General features: G+C 29.9%; 3 protein-coding genes across 3 annotated transcripts; 1 reads left to right on the top strand and 2 right to left on the bottom strand.

Annotated features, from left to right (window-relative positions):
• Window positions 1–1426: 1426 nt before the first annotated feature.
• Window positions 1427–2209, bottom strand: LOC124929740 (glutathione S-transferase U19-like). Its single transcript, XM_047470134.1, has 2 exons — window positions 1895–2209; window positions 1427–1774 (listed from the first exon to the last, which is right to left on the bottom strand). The coding sequence occupies exons 1-2, from the start codon at window positions 2207–2209 to the stop codon at window positions 1427–1429; spliced, it is 663 nt and encodes a 220-aa protein (XP_047326090.1).
• A 4377-nt stretch (window positions 2210–6586) lies between these two features.
• On the top strand, window positions 6587–9822 carry LOC124931667 (fructokinase-1). The gene is made up of 4 exons (XM_047472190.1): window positions 6587–7113; window positions 7218–7477; window positions 7558–8002; window positions 9233–9822. The coding sequence occupies exons 1-4, from the start codon at window positions 6724–6726 to the stop codon at window positions 9626–9628; spliced, it is 1491 nt and encodes a 496-aa protein (XP_047328146.1). The 5' UTR covers window positions 6587–6723; the 3' UTR covers window positions 9629–9822.
• Window positions 9823–10579: 757 nt separating this feature from the next.
• On the bottom strand, window positions 10580–15706 carry LOC124931735 (flowering locus K homology domain-like). Its single transcript, XM_047472283.1, has 7 exons — window positions 15606–15706; window positions 14604–15110; window positions 12607–12841; window positions 12297–12445; window positions 11849–12124; window positions 11208–11402; window positions 10580–10950 (listed from the first exon to the last, which is right to left on the bottom strand). The coding sequence occupies exons 2-7, from the start codon at window positions 15105–15107 to the stop codon at window positions 10804–10806; spliced, it is 1506 nt and encodes a 501-aa protein (XP_047328239.1). The 5' UTR covers window positions 15108–15110; window positions 15606–15706; the 3' UTR covers window positions 10580–10803.
• Between the last annotated feature and the right edge of the window lie 5126 nt (window positions 15707–20832).

Raw genomic sequence — 20832 nt, 5'->3', positions numbered from 1 at the left:
TGCAAATTTATGAGCTACACGCTAGTTTATAAATAAAAATGTTGTCAAAACTAAGTTTGTCTTGCAGTTGGACAAAAACAAGACATGCCATATTAGTTTTAAGTCCTGCCAAAGATAATCAAAGCTTGTGTCAAAGTTCTGAATTCGAATTATTCACCTCTATCATTCATATTAACATTATTTGATGTGTGAAATATATGGTGATAGAAAACCAGATATTATTTTATGGGTGGAAGTAACTCTCATTTCAACATCTTGTGAAATTTGATAATGGTGTGAAGATTTATGTAGTTAGTTGTAGAGCTTAAAAAATCATGTCTATATTTAAATTATGAATTCGAGTATTGATCGCCTCACAATTTTCGCGCAAGAAATTTTATTAATGGTGGACTCTTGCTATATGATATTGTAGGTACTTTTAATAAGGCACCACCCTTGTCTAATGGTGATTTACAAATGAGCAAAGGTAATATTAAATGGTAGTCCACAATACAAATTATCACGGCTGATACACCATAGAGCTTTGATGATCAGTGGTATATATAATAATTAAAATGTTTAAAAAATATATCATTTTTTTCTTTGAAATCTTGATATTTTTTTTAGAATTAAATCTGACAAGTTTAAATTGAAATATTATATTTATAACAGCCCTTCTTTTTGTTTATGAGAATTCATGAGTTTGAGAATGTATTTAAGAAAATTGTATAAGGGTTGACCAAGTTTCTAACTTTTATTTTAAAATATTATAAACGATTCTTTATAAAAATATATAGTCATACAAGTCATTTATAGTACTCTTAAACAATAAAGATTACATTTTTCTATTTATAATAATTCATGTAATTGAAAGTAATTAAGAATCGGTGTCAAATTAGATTAATTTATGGCGTTTTTTTATTCAATAGGCTCTCCTCAATTATTTGATGTTTTATTGCGACAATTTTCATAATATTAATTAACTTTATATTGTCATATTATTGACATATTTTAATATTACAACACTTAATTTTATAAATTGAAATTCTACACAAATACTTTTAGATCGGACAAGTTTCTTTATTTTTATTTTAAAATAGTTTAAGCGATAATTTATTTTGTGTTATAACCGACGCGACAATTTTATATGGTTGGCTTCTTATCATTTGGAATATTATAGTATTAACATATTTTTAATAAAGTCATATTAATTAGTTAAAGTAATAAATGTTGAATACCTAAAACTTAAGCTCACATTCATGTGTGAATATTGATAAAAGTACAACCACTAGTAATTTATTCTTTCATTCATTCAATAATACATGGAAGATATTACAAACATTTAGTATAAGGCATAGCATATATAATAACATAGCAAGAAGCATTATTCTTATTCATATTATTATTACACAATAAACTTATTGATTGGCAAGTCAATCAACCTTCTTCACTTGTCCTGAAAATATTGCTTCCTTACGTTCATTAAGACTTCATATATCAACTGTGGAGGAGCAAGAGACTTGGAAACACTCTCCCTTTTCAGGCACCTTTCAGCCCATTCCACAATCTTAGGGCACTCATCCTTAATGTTTAGTCCCGTCTTCTCATATGAAAGAAACCACCCGGAAAAAGGAATCAACGCCATATCAACAGCTTCGAAACTTTCTCCGCCAAAATAGGTTTTGTTCCCGAGCTCCCCTTCCAACACCTTATAGCGCTTCACCAGCTCTTTCTTTTCCGCTTCTTGAGTTTCTCCTGTACTCTTCACCACAAAGTCACGCGATCTTTCGAATATCTGTTAGAGAAAAATAATCCAATTTGATATATAAGTGAAAAATGCTCAAAAACTAAATAGACAATAATATTCCAAGGTATTATATTTTTTTATAAGGATTTTTAATAATCATATACTTACATTTTTGGAGATGTAATCAACCCAAAACCTAGCGTTGGCTCGTAGATAAGGATCGGATGGGAAGATGTGAGAATTTTCTGTCCATACCTCATCGATGTACTCTAGAATGATAGAAGAATCGGAGATAGGTATTCCATTGTGGATAAGAACGGGAATTTGTTTGTAAATGGGGTTCACCGTGAGCAACAATTGACTTTTGTTACTCAAATCCTCTTCGAAGCTCTCGTATTCCACGCCTTTCTCGGCTAAGCCAATTCTCACCTTTGCAGCGAACGGGCTAGGCAATATGTGCAACAAAACAAGCTTTTCTGCCATTGAGATGATGATCCCTTTTGAGTTTTGAGTTAATTCTAGCTAGATGGAAAGTTCGATCTAGAATGCAATGAGTAGTTGTGAAGAGATGAATATCAGGTAATTACTATTTTATAGATGAGTTTAGCACCATCTTTTTTACGTTGAATTATATTTTTATTCAAGCCAAAATAAAAGTAATTCATATCAGTAATATAATATTTTCATTTTGACCAAATTAATTAATTACATGCATATATATACTATTTTTGGGGGGCGTGATATCTTTTCTGTTTTCAGTGACGTCTGTAAGAAATATTTTAATTTCCAAACCAAGATACTCTCTAGATGTTCTATATTTGTTGACTATATCAATCATTGGGGCTATAATTTTGTTCAGGTGTTCAAAAAAAACTCTATGGTAAAAAATTATTGTGCCTTATGTTTTTTAGTCTGTTATGGTATTAATGATTGTAAAAAATACTGTCTGTTAATTGTTCTTTTTAATTATTTTGTTTCAAAATAATACAGAAAAATGTCTATCATCTTTTAATGATAATTAATAATTAATGTCGTTAAATATATCAACTACATGGGAAATTAAACCATCTTGTGTTTGATATACTGAACATATATCATCTGGAGAGCTTCTTGATTTGAAACAAAATATCTTCCATATTTTCCTTATGTTTTGGAAATTATTCAATGATTGTCCTCGCATACTATTTATTAAAAATTTTAAAATTTCGTTAATTCAAATAATGAGTTATATATCGAAAATTAAATTGCAAATTAAAATTCTAAGAAATGTGGAACAACTTTGTAATTTGAACAAGGTAACTCCAAAAAATTGTAACGATTAGTGATGAAGTAAAGTAAGTCGAACAAAACTAAGCAAACTGTGTTGGAAGAATCTCTACAAAATATTATGAGCGGTAGTAAAAAATTTCCTCCATCGATGGTTGATAAACAATGTCCGAATTTTTTTTACAAAGTGATAACTGATCATATATATATATATAGTCAAAAAAGTGAGAAACCTATAAAAATAATAGGATCTCAAATGAAAGATCTATTTCAGTGACTCTTTATTAGAAGAAAAAAATCATCTCTCTCTTAACTCCATCTCTTCAAGACAATTAGAGGGTATGAGCAACAAATGACCCACCCACTGCTCGGATAATTTTTCGAATTATAAAAATTTATGGTGAAAAATCTGATCCGGCTAAACAAGACGCCGAATCAAACCAAACACAATGTCAACTTAAATTTGAGTGGTAAAAATAATACGAGACACCCTTCTATTTAAAAATAATCATCAAATGGAAAACAAAGAAAAAGACATTATATTTTATATGAGAGAAATGGTTGTTCCTCACATACCATTGAAAAGGTCAGGCTTGTGGACTAAAAATAAAGTATCTATATGCATCATAATGCATGTAATTTGGTCAATAAGTAAATATTATATTACTATTATAAATTAATTAGGTAATTTAGTCATCAAAGTAGACTGTTTTCAATTTAATCAAAATATAATTCAAATTAAAAAAGATGGTGTTAAACTCACCTACCTCCTCTTTATTTAATTAATTCATATTAGGTATATATGTATACTAGTTTAATTATATGTTTCATTTTAAATAATATTATTAAAAATATTAGTCATATATATTTTAAGAAGAAACTTTTGGTCAAAACGGATTGAAGAAAAGTAAATTGAATATTAAAATCAATTAAAAATAATAGTATTTTAGGTCAATTTGATTCCAAACTAAAATTTGAGGTCCAATTAATCTAAAGTCAAGTTAAGGGACTATTTAAAATAAATTAAAAATAATAAAAAAAATTAAAGTGAAATAAAAATACAAAAAAAGAAGTTAAAATGAAATAAATATAAAAAAAAAATATAAAAAAAGTAACAACTAATAATATATAATAGCAATGTAAAGATTTTGTCCATAAAGTTTAAATATGAAAAAAGTTTACAAAACTAATTATTCCTTGCATTTGTAAGTGAGTGACCTAGTTTTTTAATAATGGTTATTTAAAAAAACTAATTAAGACTAAAATTTAATATTATCATGAATTCTTCCATAATCCAAACTCAAATAGCTAAACTTATATAAAGAATTGTCATATTTTAAATACAATAATAATTTATAATATTAAACACTAACTTGACAGATAATATATTTTTATAAAATTTGAATATAAAGATTTTGTATATATAATATTTGTTTTAACTGAATTTAATATCGGTAGCATATAAGAGGTCCACATAAATTTGGATAGTTCTCAACAATAAAGAATTTTTCTCATTTGTAAATCATCGTTAAGACATGGATACCTTATTACAACTTACAATATCATGCACCATGAGTCCAACAATATCAATAATTCACTTTTGAAAAGTATAGAATCATAATGACTCGAATAACATTCTTTTAAAAGAGGATAAATAAATATTAACAATAACAATGCTCGCTCGAAAGAGTGCTTTTCACTAAGGCGCTCCCCTACCTCTTACTAACCTTCCAAAAGAATTAGAGTCTTCCAAAGAGCTAGTCTCTTTTCCATCATATATTGGAAACATTTGATTCAATGTTTTCTTACTTCAAACAGGAACACTCAACTAGATATTGATGACAAGAACCCATTTTTGAAACTCGGATTATTAATACCTCTTCAGTTTTATGGTTGCATTCCAAAGAGAAAGTCTCATGGTTGTCCGTTTTAAGGCCTGTTAAAGATACTCAAAACCTTGTCTTGGTCATGCATATTAAATATTTCAACCCAAACACAATGTTTTATATTAATACTATCAACTAAACTATATTAAATTCAACCCAAACACAATGTTTTATACTAATGTTATCAATTAAACTATATTAAATTCAACCCAAACATGGTTTATACCAATAATATCAACTGGGACGAAGATGATACCTGAACATCTAATATTTCTGAATATTTTTAATGTATATCCTTATTCTCAAATTAATCACGTTTTAATTTTCCTAATTTATAAATTATTTAATTTTATAAATATAATATATATAATTAAATTAAATAATTAAATATATTATATAAATATTAAAATAAATATATTTCATTTAAAATAAAATTTATTAAATAAAATATATTACATAGATAATGACAATTTACATAATCTTAATATATACTTATATATGTTAAAAATAATTACATACAAACTTTATAATTTAACCAAATAAAATAGAGTCAGGAATCTAAATTGGGTAAAGAATCTATATTTAGTTATTATAATAGCACAGATTTTATAAATATTTTCATTTTATAAATTTTATCATATATATATATATATATGATTAATGTTGGTGTCATTTCATAAAATGGTGTTGGTATAACACAATATGGGAATTCAAATTTGTGTCGAGAAGTGTTTGTGTCGCAAAATATGAAAATTCAAATTCGTGTCGTGTTTAATTTTGTTGATGCCTCTATTATATAACTATATTTTAAATTATGATGTTATAAGTAATAAAAGTTTAAATTATTAGTTTTATATAATATTATTTTTATTTTAATATTTATGTAATATATGTTATTTTAATATTTATATGATAGATAATATTTAAGTTAATTTAAGAGATAAAATGATTAATTTAGTAAAAAGGAGTATAATGAAAAAAAATATATATATATGGAATATAACTATAATGAATCCTTAAACATGAATGAGTCAGGGTGAGGCCGGATAAATAGTCCGCCTAATCACCTCTCTTCAAACACACACAATAAATAAAAAAAATATATAAATAAAAATGTATAAGGTATAAGGTATGTGACCATATTAAATATTATCATAATATTTAATCAATTTACTATTTTTATTTTTTATTTATAGTAAAAAATATTATATATTTTCAATTATAACATAAATACAAATTAAGTAAGAAAAAATTACCTACTAACACTAGGTCGGTAGATTGTAGTTTCTAAAATTGGGTATGTCTTTGAAGAAATGAGGTGTATGTTTTAGTTTATAATTGTTTTTGTTGGGAATTGTTATTTTGAAAATTTTATTTTCAATTATTTTATAATAGAGTCTTCTTTAAATAATAAAAAATATTAATTCTTAATAATATCATAAATTAAAATTAAAATATCATTAGAGAGTTTATATTAAAATAAAGCTAAAATCTCATTAAAAAGGATAATTTATTTATTTAATAAAAGGTTGGTCTTCCATAAAAAAAAATAATAATAATAAAACAGCATAACAAAAGGCCCCCTAAACTTCTAGTCAGCAATCAAAGAGTCCCTTAAACATATGCTTAGGGATCAAATAGACCCATAAATGCAGATTACAGAATCAACGGATGTGGAACTGAAAGTCATCAACTTTAGCCTAAAACCCAAACCCCATATCCATTTCCATGATTCATCTGGTATTGTGCTTCCATTTCGTTACTCTCAATTTCTGACTTTCTCTCACACGGACTATTCTTTGCAGCTGAGGTTTTAGTTCTAAGTAGCTGCTCACTGGAGTCTGGATGCATCATCAAGCGGCAGCACTCGAATCCCCAATTTCATTACATGGGTTGTCTTCTAGATCAACCCTCCTCCAAAACCCTATACTAATTCCTTCCATTCTCCCCGTTTCTTCACAAAAGAGAGGTTACCCTCTGTCTTATTCTTCTTCCACTCTTCGCTGTAATGGACTCGAAGTTTCCGTTCCAAGGCGCCGGACTCTCACGCCCGAATTCTTCAATTGTTCCGACGATAGGGAGAGGTTGAGAAGTGGTGGAGCCAAGGTAACTGATGTGGCCGCCTTCGGGAATCTCTGCGTTGATATTGTGCTCAATGTGCCGGAGTTGCCGCCTGGTTCGAAAGAAGACCGTCAGGCTTACATGAATAAATTGGCTGAGTCTCCTCCTGATAAGGTCAGTTTCTCTATGTCTACGCCTGCGAATGTTGTTTGTATTTAGATGGATAAACTTTCATGGTTATTTTTCTAGTCGATGGACCGTCTTTGGTTTGAATGTAGAAATACTGGGAAGCTGGTGGGAACAGCAATATGGCAATAGCAGCTGCAAGACTAGGACTTAGCTGTATAGCAATTGGACACGTTGGTGATGAAATTTATGGTAAGTTCTTCGTGGAAGTGCTTCGTGAAGAAGGAATAGGTATGGTTGAGATGAGCACTGATAGTGATGAAATGAACAAGAAGAGTTCTAGTTCTTCTTCATATGAAACACTTCTTTGTTGGGTATTAGTTGACCCATTGCAAAGACACGGTTTTTGCAGGTAAAAACAAGCATTAAAATGAATTTATCACATTGCCTGGTCTACATTGTAATCTTCTCATATCTTTTGTTCTGCAATAGTCGAGCTGATTTTAGTGAGGAACCTGCATTCAAATGGATGAGCAATTTGACAAACGATGTAAAATTGGCCATAAGAAGTTCGAAGACATTATTCTGTAATGGTTACTGCTTTGATGAGCTTGCTCCTGGACTGATTGTTTCGGCTTTAGAGTATGCTACAGAAGTTGGAACTGCTGTCTTTTTTGATCCTGGTCCAAAGGGGAAAAGCCTATCAAGAGGAACATCTGAAGAACAAAGAGCACTAAGGGAAATTTTGAGAATGAGTGATGTGATTCTTCTAACTTCTGAAGAGGCTGAATCATTAACTTACATAAAGGACCCGGTCTTAGCTGGGAAGGAATTGCTTAAAAACAGTTTACGCACAAAATGGGTGATTATCAAATTGGGGGCAAAAGGTTCCATCTTAATCACCATGTCAAGCATATCTTGTGCACCTGGTTTCAAGGTATCATCTTATAAATCAAGTGTTTCTCCCTTCTTCAGGTTTCAAGTTACTTATTACTATTGCTATTTTCTTTATTTGATGATTGATGTTAAATTTCCTTAAACATGCATTTGATTGACAGTAAAGACTGTTCAACTAAGAATTGCTTTCACTCTTCTGGTTTCATTTGGAAACATTTTTTAATTCTGATTTCTCACATGTATCTAGATTCAGATGAAATCTTATTTGAAAATTGAACTTAGAGTCTTAGTTAGACACTACATATTGAGATTTATTGGCGGATTCTCATCCAGATCCACTTACAGAAACATAAAGTTTTTCCATCCTTCAATCAGTGCATTTTTATCTTTTCTCATGCACAAAGTTATGACTAGTTTATGTTTCTCTAGGGTTAGACTTTAGAAACTGAAATTTTGTCACAATTTTATTACGTAGAAAGTAAAGTCATGTAGTATTACAAGTGTGATTGAATTACATAGAAACTTCATTTGGTGTAAAAGATTTGGGCTATTTTCTGATCCGCTTTTTAGGATTTTTACCAGTTTACCCTTACTGCATATATATATTGATTATTGGGTTGGAGGTTCTACCTCTTTTCATAACCATTACCTTTATGACATTTCACCCGAGACTAGATTCGAAACTAGAGAAGTTCGAAGGTGCTATGATATCAATTTCTTGTTAATTTTTACTTAAAAGAACATTTGGAACACTTGACCAATTTCTGGATTGTGATCCAAAAAAAAATTCTAGATCAAGTGTTTATGTCTCTATTTTCCTTTTGGGTAATCCAAGAAGCTGTTGTTGGAGTAAAAATAGAGCTGGTCAATTCCAAATTTTGGAAAAGAAGAACAATTTGTCCATATTTCTTTTCATGCTTTAAAAAAGTTGATTATTTCAGGAGTTCTATTTTGCTGATTCAGTTTTACATGTTACCTATTGTTGACATACTTGTATTTGGCACTATCTTCTTTTTTTCTTTTTCTTTTTTGGGAGAAAAACAGCTTAGCACCAACAAACCCTAGCTTTGATTATAAGATGGAAAACAAACGACCCTAGAATTTCTGAATCAAACAACAGGACAAACAAATATTACAATTAGGTCTTTATGTATTACTATTCATAGACTCTTATCAATGCTTTGAAAATCAGTCTTTGCTGTTGTGGATTTGTTACTCTTTTCAGGAATGCTTAGATTTCTATGATTTATTTTTCTTCTATAATAAACAGGTTAATGTTGTTGACACTGTTGGATGCGGAGATAGTTTTGTAGCCGCCATTGCGTTTGGTTTAATTAATGATATGCCCATGATTCATACCTTAACAATCGGAAATGCTATTGGTGCTGCAACCGCCACGGGGTCTGGTGCAGGCAGAAATGTCGCGACCAACAAACGAGTCCTAGAGATCTTGAGAGATGCGAATCTAAACGAGGATGAAGTATTTTGGAACAAATTACTTTCTGACCACTTGAATGGAGAAGAGGAAATCACACTCCTCTCTAAATCGACAATGCTGAGCAACACTATCAGTAATAAGCTGAAACAAATTCCACTTAATAAGGTCACTACTGATATTTTGCCCTTGCTTGAAAGGGCTGATGTTACAAATGTTGTGCCATTATGAGAGTTGTGTTGGCGCAAGTATACCACACATATTATTCATTTGCAGACTATTTTTCGCAATTCAATTTTAAAGTGTATTATCCACATTATTAGAGGATTATTGTTGTATGGGTAATATACATGAATTTTATTATTGCCTCAAGGCTCTTGTCATTGACATTGTTGTATATTGAGTTGGTAGGTTATTTTCTTTTATTTAATTAGGGTATGTTTTGATGAATGTAATTGGAATTGAAATTTTAATTCTATAAGAATTTGACATTAAATTATAATTTTTATGGTTAAAAAAATTAATTCAAATTCTATATTTAAAAAAATTTATATAAAAAAATTATTTTAATATATATATTATTTATTTTATTAAAATATTAATTTTACTCAACTAATATAAGATTTTTAATTTTTACCTAAAAAATCTCAATTTTACCTATTAACTTCGTAAATTCAAAAATAAAATAATTTCTACATTTTAACTATTTAAATAAAAATATATATTAGTTCAAAATTTTAATTTAATAAATTTAAAATAAAAAAAATTAACATTCTAAATTAAAAAAAAATATAAATTAAAATTTTAATGATAAAATAATAAATTATTTTGTTTAAAAAAATTAATTTTAAAATTACAATTCCGAACTAAAAATAGTGAAATAAATAATTATAAAATTATATTATAATGAATTAAAATTTTAATTCTAAATATAAAAGAGTACCAAATTTAAAAATTAAAATTTGACCTCTTAATTCCAATATCAATTATAGAACACTGATTTCTTATGTTTAAAGAAAATGTCACAAATTAAATAATTTGCTTTCTATAATGGTTATGATTCAAATCAGTTCACCTAACATTTTATTTTTATTTTTATAAAGGTCAACATTTTATTAAAATAGATGGTGGAATGCAATAAACGTTTCTAAACAGTTTGCGGAAAAAATTAAAATAAACGCACACATAAGCAAAGTGTAGTTGAACATTGTATGGCACTGCTAGTGGTGACAAAATCCCACTTACCATTTATCGCAAGTTGCGGGCGGGGACCCAAAAACATGTCTATTGAGTCAAATGTATATTTTGAAAACCTCCCACATTAGAGAAAGAAACAAAAGAGAGTGCCAACACTTTTTTTCATACTAAAAATGTTGGGTACCTGATACATACATGAGCTAGCTTAACTAGTACCCATAGTGGGTTCCATAACTGTAATCTGGAGGAGGAGCTGCATTATCGTAGCTGGGATAATTGGGGTAAGCTTGACCAGTTGGAGCCGCTGCTGCTGGAATCTGCGGGGCTGCAGCAGTAGAAACATCCGCAATCACATTCTGCATCACATTAATAACTACAGTGATGAGTACATCCATACATATCCATATAGCTAGAAATAGAAAAGAAAGATATAAGAATGTTTTTTGTTTCTGTATCTCGAATATGGATTCGATTCCAGATAGTAAAACATAAACAATTTCTTTTCTCTTGACTAAATTTAGTATATGAGTGTTTCCAAATGGACTAATCTAATTAGGGCACTTCTATCACATGGATCCTATTGTTCATCCCATACATGTAACTCACTACTCACCTGTATCAACTGTTGAGCAGCCTGCACTTGGGATGCTGAACCATTTATTTCGACAGTCATCTCACCCACTCCACCGCCCATCTCCTGTATGGCTATTGTTGCTCCACTAGCACGCCGAATGTAACTAATCGTTGCACCTGAGGTCCCAATTACAGCATCTGCATATGATAAAGAAATTTGCATGGTCTGTCCAACCTGGATGAAGCAAAAATGGAACTCATTAATGCAAATTTGGCATTAGTCTGTCTGTTTACGAGAAGAATTGAAATTGGAACAAGGGGGGAAATTCCTTCTTCTTGCTAGGATTTTTCTTTCAAAAAAATATACATCATTAAAATTCTACAGCTGCATAAATGAAGCTTTTAATTTTTTTTATTACTCATGTAATCAATCAATCATGTTCTCTAGTTTTTTTTGTGACCCGGGTTTAGTCCCGGAGTGGCTAGCATGAACCGTCATGAGCACCTTTTAATTCAGAGCAATCTTAGTGAGAATCAAGATTGAGACATTTGGTCTCTTAGTTATTTAATAATGCTAATTATTGTAAATAAATCAATAATATAATAAACCTTAGAAATGAATGCTTCGATAAGAACCAAATGTCAAATAATATCTAGAGAAAGAAGGATCACAAAGACAACCTTAGAAATAAAGGATTGTTGAGGTTGTGCACTAGGCGTACTAACTCCCATAAGACCATCTCTTCCATAAGACAATGGACCCTGTCGAGGATGATTGTCTGGGGGAGGCATATCGGCTAGAGGATAGTAATTGTCATATTTACGTGGAGGTGGTCTGTATGGAGGATCGCTATGCATATAGCCAGGTCCAGCACCAGCATTATTCAGAAAACCTTGAGGTGATGCCCCCCAAGATGGAGGCATGTTCTGGGCTGCTCGAGCATTTGGCATTTGCATCTGCATTAGAGAACAAAAGTTAATAGGAAGTGTTCCCATATGCCCACAGGATTCAGGTTATTAAGAGAAAAAAGGCAATTTGGTACGCCCATTATGTTGAGCCAGATCGAACTAACCAAACCAGCACAAATCAGTAGGCAAAAACATGAAAAAGGAGTCGAAAAGAGCTTACTTGCGTTTCGAAAACCTGAACAATGCTCCGGTCAACCAAAAACTTTCTGAGATGGGTTATAATCAGTTCAACTGCTTTATGCACATTTTGGGGCTCTCCTTGTATGTCAACAACACTGTCATCTGACAAAGCAAAAGTTGGCAGGTTCTCTGCAGCAAGAAAGTGGTGATCAAGTTCAGGGAAAATCAGCCCCACCAAAGGGCCCAAAGAACAAAAATACTGCAGGATGATTCTCAATTAACAGAAAATTTGACAGTTTCATTCAAGAAATACCATAAAAATATTTTAAATCAAGGACAGAATAAACAACCTCCTGAAAGAACACGAATTGTGCAATCAGATTCATCCTGGATAGAATTTACGGTGGCTCCCTGCTTTCCAATCAAGATTCCGGCTTGGATAGATGCCACTAGAAGCCTTGTGGAAACTTTCCCTGGTTGAGGCTGATCACTGTTTAGATCAACAATGTGCGCATGAACCGCTAACAAACCTTCCATAGCAGGAGATAGAGTGAGACTCGGCTCTTCCTTTGCAGAAACCAATACCTAACAAAAGGACCAGAATGTTCAACATTACAATCAAAAGATTTTAACCACATAGTTTCACATTTATCAAAATGTTGGCTAGACTTATAACCCTTAATACTTAAGCATACATATCCTTTTTGCAACTATTGTTTCGCCATCTAAGGAGTACAAATCTAAGTTATGCTTCCATGCAAAAGATAGCAAGATAAAGCTGCACAGAAGGCACTACCTGGGTTTTCATCCTGCAAATCCCAAGCCTCATAATTTTTTAGGTCATGTTCAAACCCATAATTCTCTAACTTTGGTACCCTGAATTCCTTAAAGAATAATTAATTTAGATTTTCAAATTCTTGAGAGGGAATCAAAAGCTAAGCTTCAATTCATTCAAAAGATTCTGGAACTCAAGTGAGAAGTGCACAAATGTACAGCACCAGCATGAATAAATGGAGAGTAGACAAGACCGGTTTCAAATCATTTACTCATTTTTCATTATAGTTCTTGATTGATGCAGCACACATTTCTACTTGTTCTTTTAGTCATATGTTGGGAAAACACATTTCTGAGGAAAACTAAGCAAAACCTCACACCTTCAGTAGTCACCACAATCCTATCTAATGATTCTTGTTTACTACCAACTTTCTCCAACACCTCACGTTTTTTTGTGCCCATTTGCATCAAAACAATTCTGACTTAAAATTTGGGCTTTGTCCATGAAACATATTTGAGGCGTCCTAAGATTTCAATAGAGTTTTATGCAAAGAGACAATTTCTAGGTTTTATCCCCACGAACCTGAATAATATAAGAACTAGGTGAAATATATGGCTACTCCTAGTGTGAGAAGATATTAGGAGTAGAAAGTTAATAGTCATTCCGAACATTTGGATCCAATAACATCAGATTATATATCTCATTTGTTTTTTCAAGTATCTTAGTATTTCATTCATGTAACACATTCAGAATATCTTATTTCTACTAAACTAAACAAATGCTTTTGTTCTTGCATAACATTTTTTCCAATGTGGCAAGACACCAAACAACCAAGTTTTGATGTTACCATATCCAACAGGAAGCTTCCAAGTACCAATGTCCACCCATGATATTTCTGAAAGTTTAGTCAGATGAACTTTTCAGCACTTGTAAAGCTCATGCTGAGTCCTGCAATCTGTATCTTTGTTCTTGTAATGGATAACCTGCAAACATTTAGGTTTGTTATTGGGGTGCACACACTTCTCTCCTATCTAACCGGTTGTTATTTGATGTTGACATTTCCATTCCAGTTTATTCCTGATTAGTTCACTATTTGACTTCCTTTGATTAGCATGTCAATAAATGAAGTCCATGGCTTCTGATTGATATATTTTCTTATTGTTATTAAACTCAGATTAACAGTTCCATCAGAAGTATTATATCGCCTCAAACAGCGTTAACTGAGAAACGGAAGCTTAAAGCAGCTTAGCAACATGAAGACAGTACCAACATCTAATAGTGAAGTATCCATTGACAATGAAAGCATCCAAGTTCTCAGGCACTATATTGTAACCATAAAACACCTAATTACCTGACTGTAACTTTTGACATCATAGTTAATTAATATAGAAAAGTAAAATGAAAACTGAGTATTCTGGAAACTAAGATCATAATCATCAGAAACTCAAGAGTCATTTAACTGAAAGCCTATTGCATAGAATTTCTATAAGGACAAGGTGAGAAACATCTTAGCCGAGACTCAATAAGTGACCGTTAATCAAATGTATGAGATACATATACTAGGAAACTTACAGCTCTTTCCATATTGCATGATGGGCCGTCAAGTATCTTGATACGAGCCTTTGTCTCCTCGGACATTTTCTTTATGAACTCACCCTTCCGACCAATTAAACTACCAACCTTGGACGTGGGAACCAACATCCTGAAAATATTTTCTCCAGGCCATCCAGGCCATCTCTGTACTTCAACTGCTAAATCTTTTTCAGAATCTTGAGTTTCAGGTGAGATTGTCTCCTCGGGAATTCCATCCGTCTCAAGGGGATTTGGGTCCTCGGGCATTTCACTTGTAACTTGTTCATCAAAATTCTCCTCATCCGTCTCAAGGGGATTTGGGTCCTCGGGTATTTCACTTGTAACTTGTTCATCAAAATTCTCCTCATCCGTCTCAAGGGGATTTGGGTACTCGGGTATTTCACGTGTAACTTGTTCATCAAAATTCTCCTCATCCGTCTCAAGGGGATCTGGGTCCTCAGGCATTTCACTTGTAACTTGTTCCTCAAAATTCTCCTCATCCATTTACTACATGCAAATGCTTTAATAAATAATTACCTTAAAGAGTAAATTGCAAAACAAAATCCATTGCTTTAGAGAGTAAATGCTAATAAATTGAAAACCAACTAACATTTTCTTGTTTTGAATTTATTAGTAAATCAGCCATTTTGGGATGAAACCCAGAAACCCTAGAAACCCAGAAACCCTAGAAACCCTAGAAGCATAACCAAAGCATGAGGCAGCCGAGGAAAAAGGGAATCACGGAGAATTGAAAGCAAGACTTGCTAGGCAACTAATAAGAGTTAAAGAAGATAGAAGAAGGCAACATTTCGTGTGCGTCTTCAGATTCTTCCAATTATATGACAAACAACACAGTGATGAAGTCCTTGCATGAAGAGTAGGAGAGTTAAAAGAGAAAAAGAAAAACAAGAAAATGGCCTAGCCCTAGGTTGCTAAGCATTTCGATTCATAAACAGATCTTGCAAAGAAAGAAAGAAAAGAAGATATCAAGAATGAACTTACAGAAACTGTGAGAGGGTTACGACGCAAGCAAGAACAGAGAAGAGGTGCACCGATTAAGCGGGAAAAGGGCAGGAGAAAAATGAGGGATTGGAATTGGAGATATTGTTGTACGAGAAAATAAAACGGGTTTTATATTTTCGATAATTCGGTTCCGGTTCGGTCCCACGACTTTCTTAATAAGTTAATAGTCAAATACTTCGTATGAAATAAATAATTAATTAATTATTTAGCAAAATAAAATTTGTAGCTCAATTAAAAAAATCACAAATTTTACGCTTAAAAAGAGTGGGAAATTTGACGAAATGATCCTCATAATAGTATAAATGAGTGGGTGATCAGCACATAATTTTAAATGCGTTGGTGACCACTTCATATTTTTTTTTGACGAACGTACCACTGCGAGACGCAACCGAATATCATGTGAAAAGTTCACAATTGTGAGACGCAAATTTACTTTTTTTTTCTTTTTTTTTTTTTGACTTTTCAAAAATAAATATCGTCTCGCGATTGTGGATTTTTCACAGGGTATCCACATTAAAATTTCGTCAAAAAAAAAATATAAAGTGGTCATCGACGCATTTAAAATTATGCGCTATTCATCGGCTCATTTCGTTAAATTTTCCAAAAGAAAAGGTTAATAAGATGCAACTAAAACTATTTTTATTTTTTAATTTAATTATTTTCAAAAAAATATATTTTATTTTAGTTAAGGAGAACTAGAATAACACATCATCATCTGTACCCCCACCTAATTCAAACCGTTCGTATCCACCTGACTCAAAGAGTTTTAATATGTTTTTTCTTAATAATTGTTAATGTGATTTTAACAAAGAGAAATAATAGAAAGCGGAAAAGTATTTACATGAATATATAGAAAAATATTGTGTCATCCTTTCATTGAAATGAATGAAATGAAAATGTAATATGAGAGAATTTTCAATTCAATCCAATTGAGAGTTGATGCATTATTTTTCTACATATTTGTGTCAATAATTTAAAGCTTTCTATTATTTCCCCTTAATAAAATACCCCTCAATAAAAAAAAATCACAAATTTGATATGATTTTTCTCTCTCAGGTGAAGGGCTTGTTTGAGGGAGTCATTAATAGGTTTTGTTTGAGTTTTTTTCCAAAAATCTTGTTGGATTAAAACTAAGAAAAAACTAGTTTGTAATTTTTACCAAATTACTTTTTCTTTCTTTATAATTTTATTTAATAATTAATTAATATTAAAAAATTAAAAAATAATAATATTTTAATTAATAAAATAATTAATTGAATAGTTGATATTAAATTTTTGAATAAAATAATTTATTTTATCCAAATAATCAAATATCACACTAATGCCTTATTGATTGTACTGTAATATTAATATTTTATCACAATAAATGTCTTATTGATTGGATTCGTGTGTGTAACTATCCTACAAATCAATGTCTGTACCTTCAAAGTTTTAACTATATTTAATAAAAATATAATTAATGGATGATACGAACCACGACAATAATAAACATGATATATAATTATATGAACATTTAAAAAATTAAAATACTGTGAAATTCTTGTTTTTTTTTAAAGCAATGGTGAGAAACATTAAATAATGAGAGATGATTTTGAGGGAGTAATAATTATTTTTTGTAAAAATATTTAAAATGTATTAATATATATAAATAAAATAAATAATAATAATTTAAAATAAAATATATTTTAATATTTTGATTAATAAAACGAGTGATATAATTGGTAAAAAAATTAATTTTATAAAGATTAAAATAAAAATCATACTTGTGTAATTTTTATTTTCTTTGATTAAGTTATTAAGTTTGTATACAATTATTTTTAACTAGTCAAAATAATATGAAGTGGTCATCAGCTCATTTCGTTAAATTTTTCAAAAGAAAAGATTAATAAGATGCAACTAAAACTATTTTTATTTTGTTTGATTAAGTTATTAAGTTTGTATACAATTATTTTTAACATAAATATACAGTACTATATTAGGAAGATCCAAATTGTCATTTTTATTTTATTTTTATTTTTAATTTGTATTTAATGTATTTTATTATAATGTTTTTTATTTTAATGAATATTTAAGTTTATTTTATTTTAATTATTTTATTTATTATGTTTAATTTTAATTATATATATTATATTTATAAAATTAAATAATTTATAAACTAAAAAAAGATGAATAATTTGAAAATAAAAATAAAAAAGTGGGTAGAATTAGAGAGTGAACCAAAATATTGAATGGGTTCTTTACAAACAATACTCATAGTTTAAATCATTTTCTAGACATGAGATTTATTTTTATTGATATTGACTTAAATATGAATATCATCCTTAAATGTAAGTATACACTCATTTCTACTTATTTTGAACTCTCTAATCCTATTTAGATTGAGGTGATAAGTGATAGTATGAGGTGGGATCATTCATATGTTACCAAAAAAGAAAAATTTTGAGAAAAATAGAGAAATTCTTTTAATTTTTTAACCAATTAGGTTGCGCCAACTGAACTAGCCAACGTTTAGTTCAGTCTTATTTTCTCCCCAAATTTCATTCTATTCATTTCTCATTTATTAATCATTAATGGAATAGGACAAAAGTGAGTCCTAGTGATCTGAGGTCTATAAATAGAAATTTTAAATTATGGATGAATTGTGGTTGTATCCATACATGTTTAAGTATTTTTTCATAATTTGTATACTTTATATATATTTGTTTTTATACCTGTTTTTAAAAAAATTTAAACTTTTATTTATTATCCCTAAAAAACTTTAAAGTTTTATTTATTATCCCGGGTGACTAGGAATGCTTATCGATATTCATTTTTAATGAATCTTTTGTTAGAAGTTATACATACTTTCTAAAAGGCAACTCGAAGAAATAAGAGGACATTAACCCTTATCGCTATATGGGAGAAGATAGCCCCTATATAATTGGGCAACCGCTTTCAATTGACACGTAACAAAAATTAGAAAATTCAAATATATGTAAACTTACCGGGCTAAATTTTGAGAATTTATGATGTTTGTAAATTTCAGCCACTAATGTTGTCGAAAATGGCTTAATTGTGTTGCAAACTTTTAAGTAGATAAATTTATTTATGATAAGTTTAAAAATAAATTAACTAACTCATTTTACTTCATAATGATCCTGATTTGATAGGACCTAATTATAAGCTTGGGAGTGAAGCTTGGCATCATTGTATATGCATTAGATCTACATATTTTGTGGTTGGTTAAGGTTCTTCACTCTTTATCAATTTCTCCCTAATGGGAAACAAAAAGAGATATCCTTTACTTGAAGGTAGGGGAACGACACTTAATTTGGAGTCAAATATCCTCTGAAGTGCCTCAAAACACTCATTTACATTACTTTCCTAATTTGAATTCTAGACTTGTTTTGATGGATTTGTTAATGTCTATTTAATTTATAACAATTATGCAATAAATTACAATAAATTGTTTTTTATGGGTTTTATTATTTGATTAATTATCGTGAATAAATGAAAAAGTATTTGATCATTTCAAAAAAATAAAACAGTACTTGATTATTGCAATTTATATGAACTCAAATTTGTCATTTTCAACTTCATTGTTTCCCTTTTTTACTACTCAAATTTAAGTTGGTTGGGTGTTTTCTTATTCAAATTTAAGTTGATTGAGTTTTGTTCGATACGACGTGATGTTTAGTTTGATTGAATTTGTTCTTAATAAATTTTTTTATTCGAATATCTCTTTCAATGGTGAGTCATTTGTTGTTCATACTTTCTCAATGTTTGTGATTCTATTTCGAGCTTGTAGTGGTTTTCTTCTTAGTCGCAAAGAGTTGTTTTTCAATCGTCCATCGAAGAAATAAATATATAAATTTGAAAATATAAGAGCATTTTATTTTCGACTTGTACTAGTCCAATATTCATAGAAATAATGAGTGGATTATAGGTTTTAAATTACTCGAAATCGTGTTTTTCTTTCTTAATTAAATAAAATATTTTATTTTCAGTTTATTAAATGTGTTTCCTTTATTACCAAGCTTATATTAATAGTTCACTCTTGAAAGTTTGAAAGAAAAAAAAAATAACTATAGATTTTATTTTATGTGTTTAAATGAATTTATTTTTAGGAGGTTATTATAACATAGTTGCAACCGGTTCAATTTAAGATGTTTTTAAGTAAAAATAAAAAAAATAAGACATTTGAATCATGAGATAATTATCTTCTTCTTGACTTAAGTTACTTAGTGTGTTAGATTATTAATTATATATATTCATTAATTTAAAAAAAATATTGGATTGATTGATATGAGATTAATTAAGGTTGGGAGTTGTGGCAAAGCTATCATTAAGAAGTATGACCAGGGCCATTGGAGAATATATACCAGCACAGCACGCAAAGCATCCTTTTCTTCTTCATTTTAAAATTAAAGTGAGCACTCAATTAATTAACATAGAAGAGGAATTAAATAACAAAAAGTACTATATTGCTAAATCAATGTTTTATAACTATTGGGGAACCGGGAATCGGGAATCCAACTTATACCTTTCCACTCCTTACATACTTTTAATATTCTACTAATTTTAAATAAAACAACCGAATCGGAGTTAATGATGCAAAAAATTCCGTAATTAGACATCAAATAGATTGTCGAGAAGCGGTTTAATTAAAGTTGTTTTAAAATAAGCGGTTTAATTAAAGTTGTTTTAAAATAATAGTAAAATACTTTACTGATCTGTATTTATTTGTGTAAACATAAAATTACAAAATTAATATATACACTTCCGTTAAAATGTCCAAATATTTCAATAATACGACAACAACTATACTTTAACTATAAAATTGTAACTTGCACATGCAATGTGTCACGGGCTCAGTCTTTTCACTGACGATCCGTGCGGCACTAGTTACGATCTTCGCAAGAACGAGTAACTAGTCAGCCTTACTCGACGCAACACTCGGCGTTTAATATAATTGACACAAGAATTCTAGAGAGAGAGAGTAACTCTTACAAAGAATAGTATATTACTCGAATACTTGGTGATTTACAATGCAATACTTCTCAGGTATTTATAGGACTAATTCTAGCTATTACATTAATTGTGCACTAATTTAGGGATTCTTTATAATTATCAATCAAGGACATTCCTAATTAAGGACATTCCTTTTATACGTCAATTAGTGATGCACTAATCAAGGAATTCCTTTTAACTCTCAATTAGGTGCGCT

This window comes from Impatiens glandulifera, chromosome 3 (genome assembly GCF_907164915.1).
Source record: "Impatiens glandulifera chromosome 3, dImpGla2.1, whole genome shotgun sequence".
NCBI classification, from domain to species: Eukaryota; Viridiplantae; Streptophyta; class Magnoliopsida; order Ericales; family Balsaminaceae; genus Impatiens; species Impatiens glandulifera.
The sequence above is the reverse complement of the archived record's forward strand: the minus strand, read 5'-3'. Positions and strand labels throughout refer to the sequence as shown.

What these genes read in the sequence shown, in the direction of transcription:
- LOC124929740 (XM_047470134.1), bottom strand. Translation starts at nt 2,209, where the DNA reads ATGGCAGAAAAGCTTGTTTTGTTGCACATATTGCCTAGCCCGTTCGCT. An exon ending in TTGATTACATCTCCAAAAAT is followed by an intron (nt 1,775 to 1,894) that starts GTAAGTATATGA and finishes TTTCTCTAACAG; the next exon opens with ATATTCGAAAGATCGCGTGA.
- LOC124931667 (XM_047472190.1), top strand. Translation starts at nt 6,724, where the DNA reads ATGCATCATCAAGCGGCAGCACTCGAATCCCCAATTTCATTACATGGG. An exon ending in CAAAGACACGGTTTTTGCAG is followed by an intron (nt 7,478 to 7,557) that starts GTAAAAACAAGC and finishes GTTCTGCAATAG; the next exon opens with TCGAGCTGATTTTAGTGAGG. An exon ending in CTTGTGCACCTGGTTTCAAG is followed by an intron (nt 8,003 to 9,232) that starts GTATCATCTTAT and finishes TATAATAAACAG; the next exon opens with GTTAATGTTGTTGACACTGT.
- LOC124931735 (XM_047472283.1), bottom strand. Translation starts at nt 15,107, where the DNA reads ATGGATGAGGAGAATTTTGAGGAACAAGTTACAAGTGAAATGCCTGAG. An exon ending in CATGCAATATGGAAAGAGCT is followed by an intron (nt 12,842 to 14,603) that starts GTAAGTTTCCTA and finishes TCCTTTTGTTAG; the next exon opens with GTATTGGTTTCTGCAAAGGA. An exon ending in AATTCGTGTTCTTTCAGGAG is followed by an intron (nt 12,446 to 12,606) that starts GTTGTTTATTCT and finishes TTCTTGCTGCAG; the next exon opens with AGAACCTGCCAACTTTTGCT.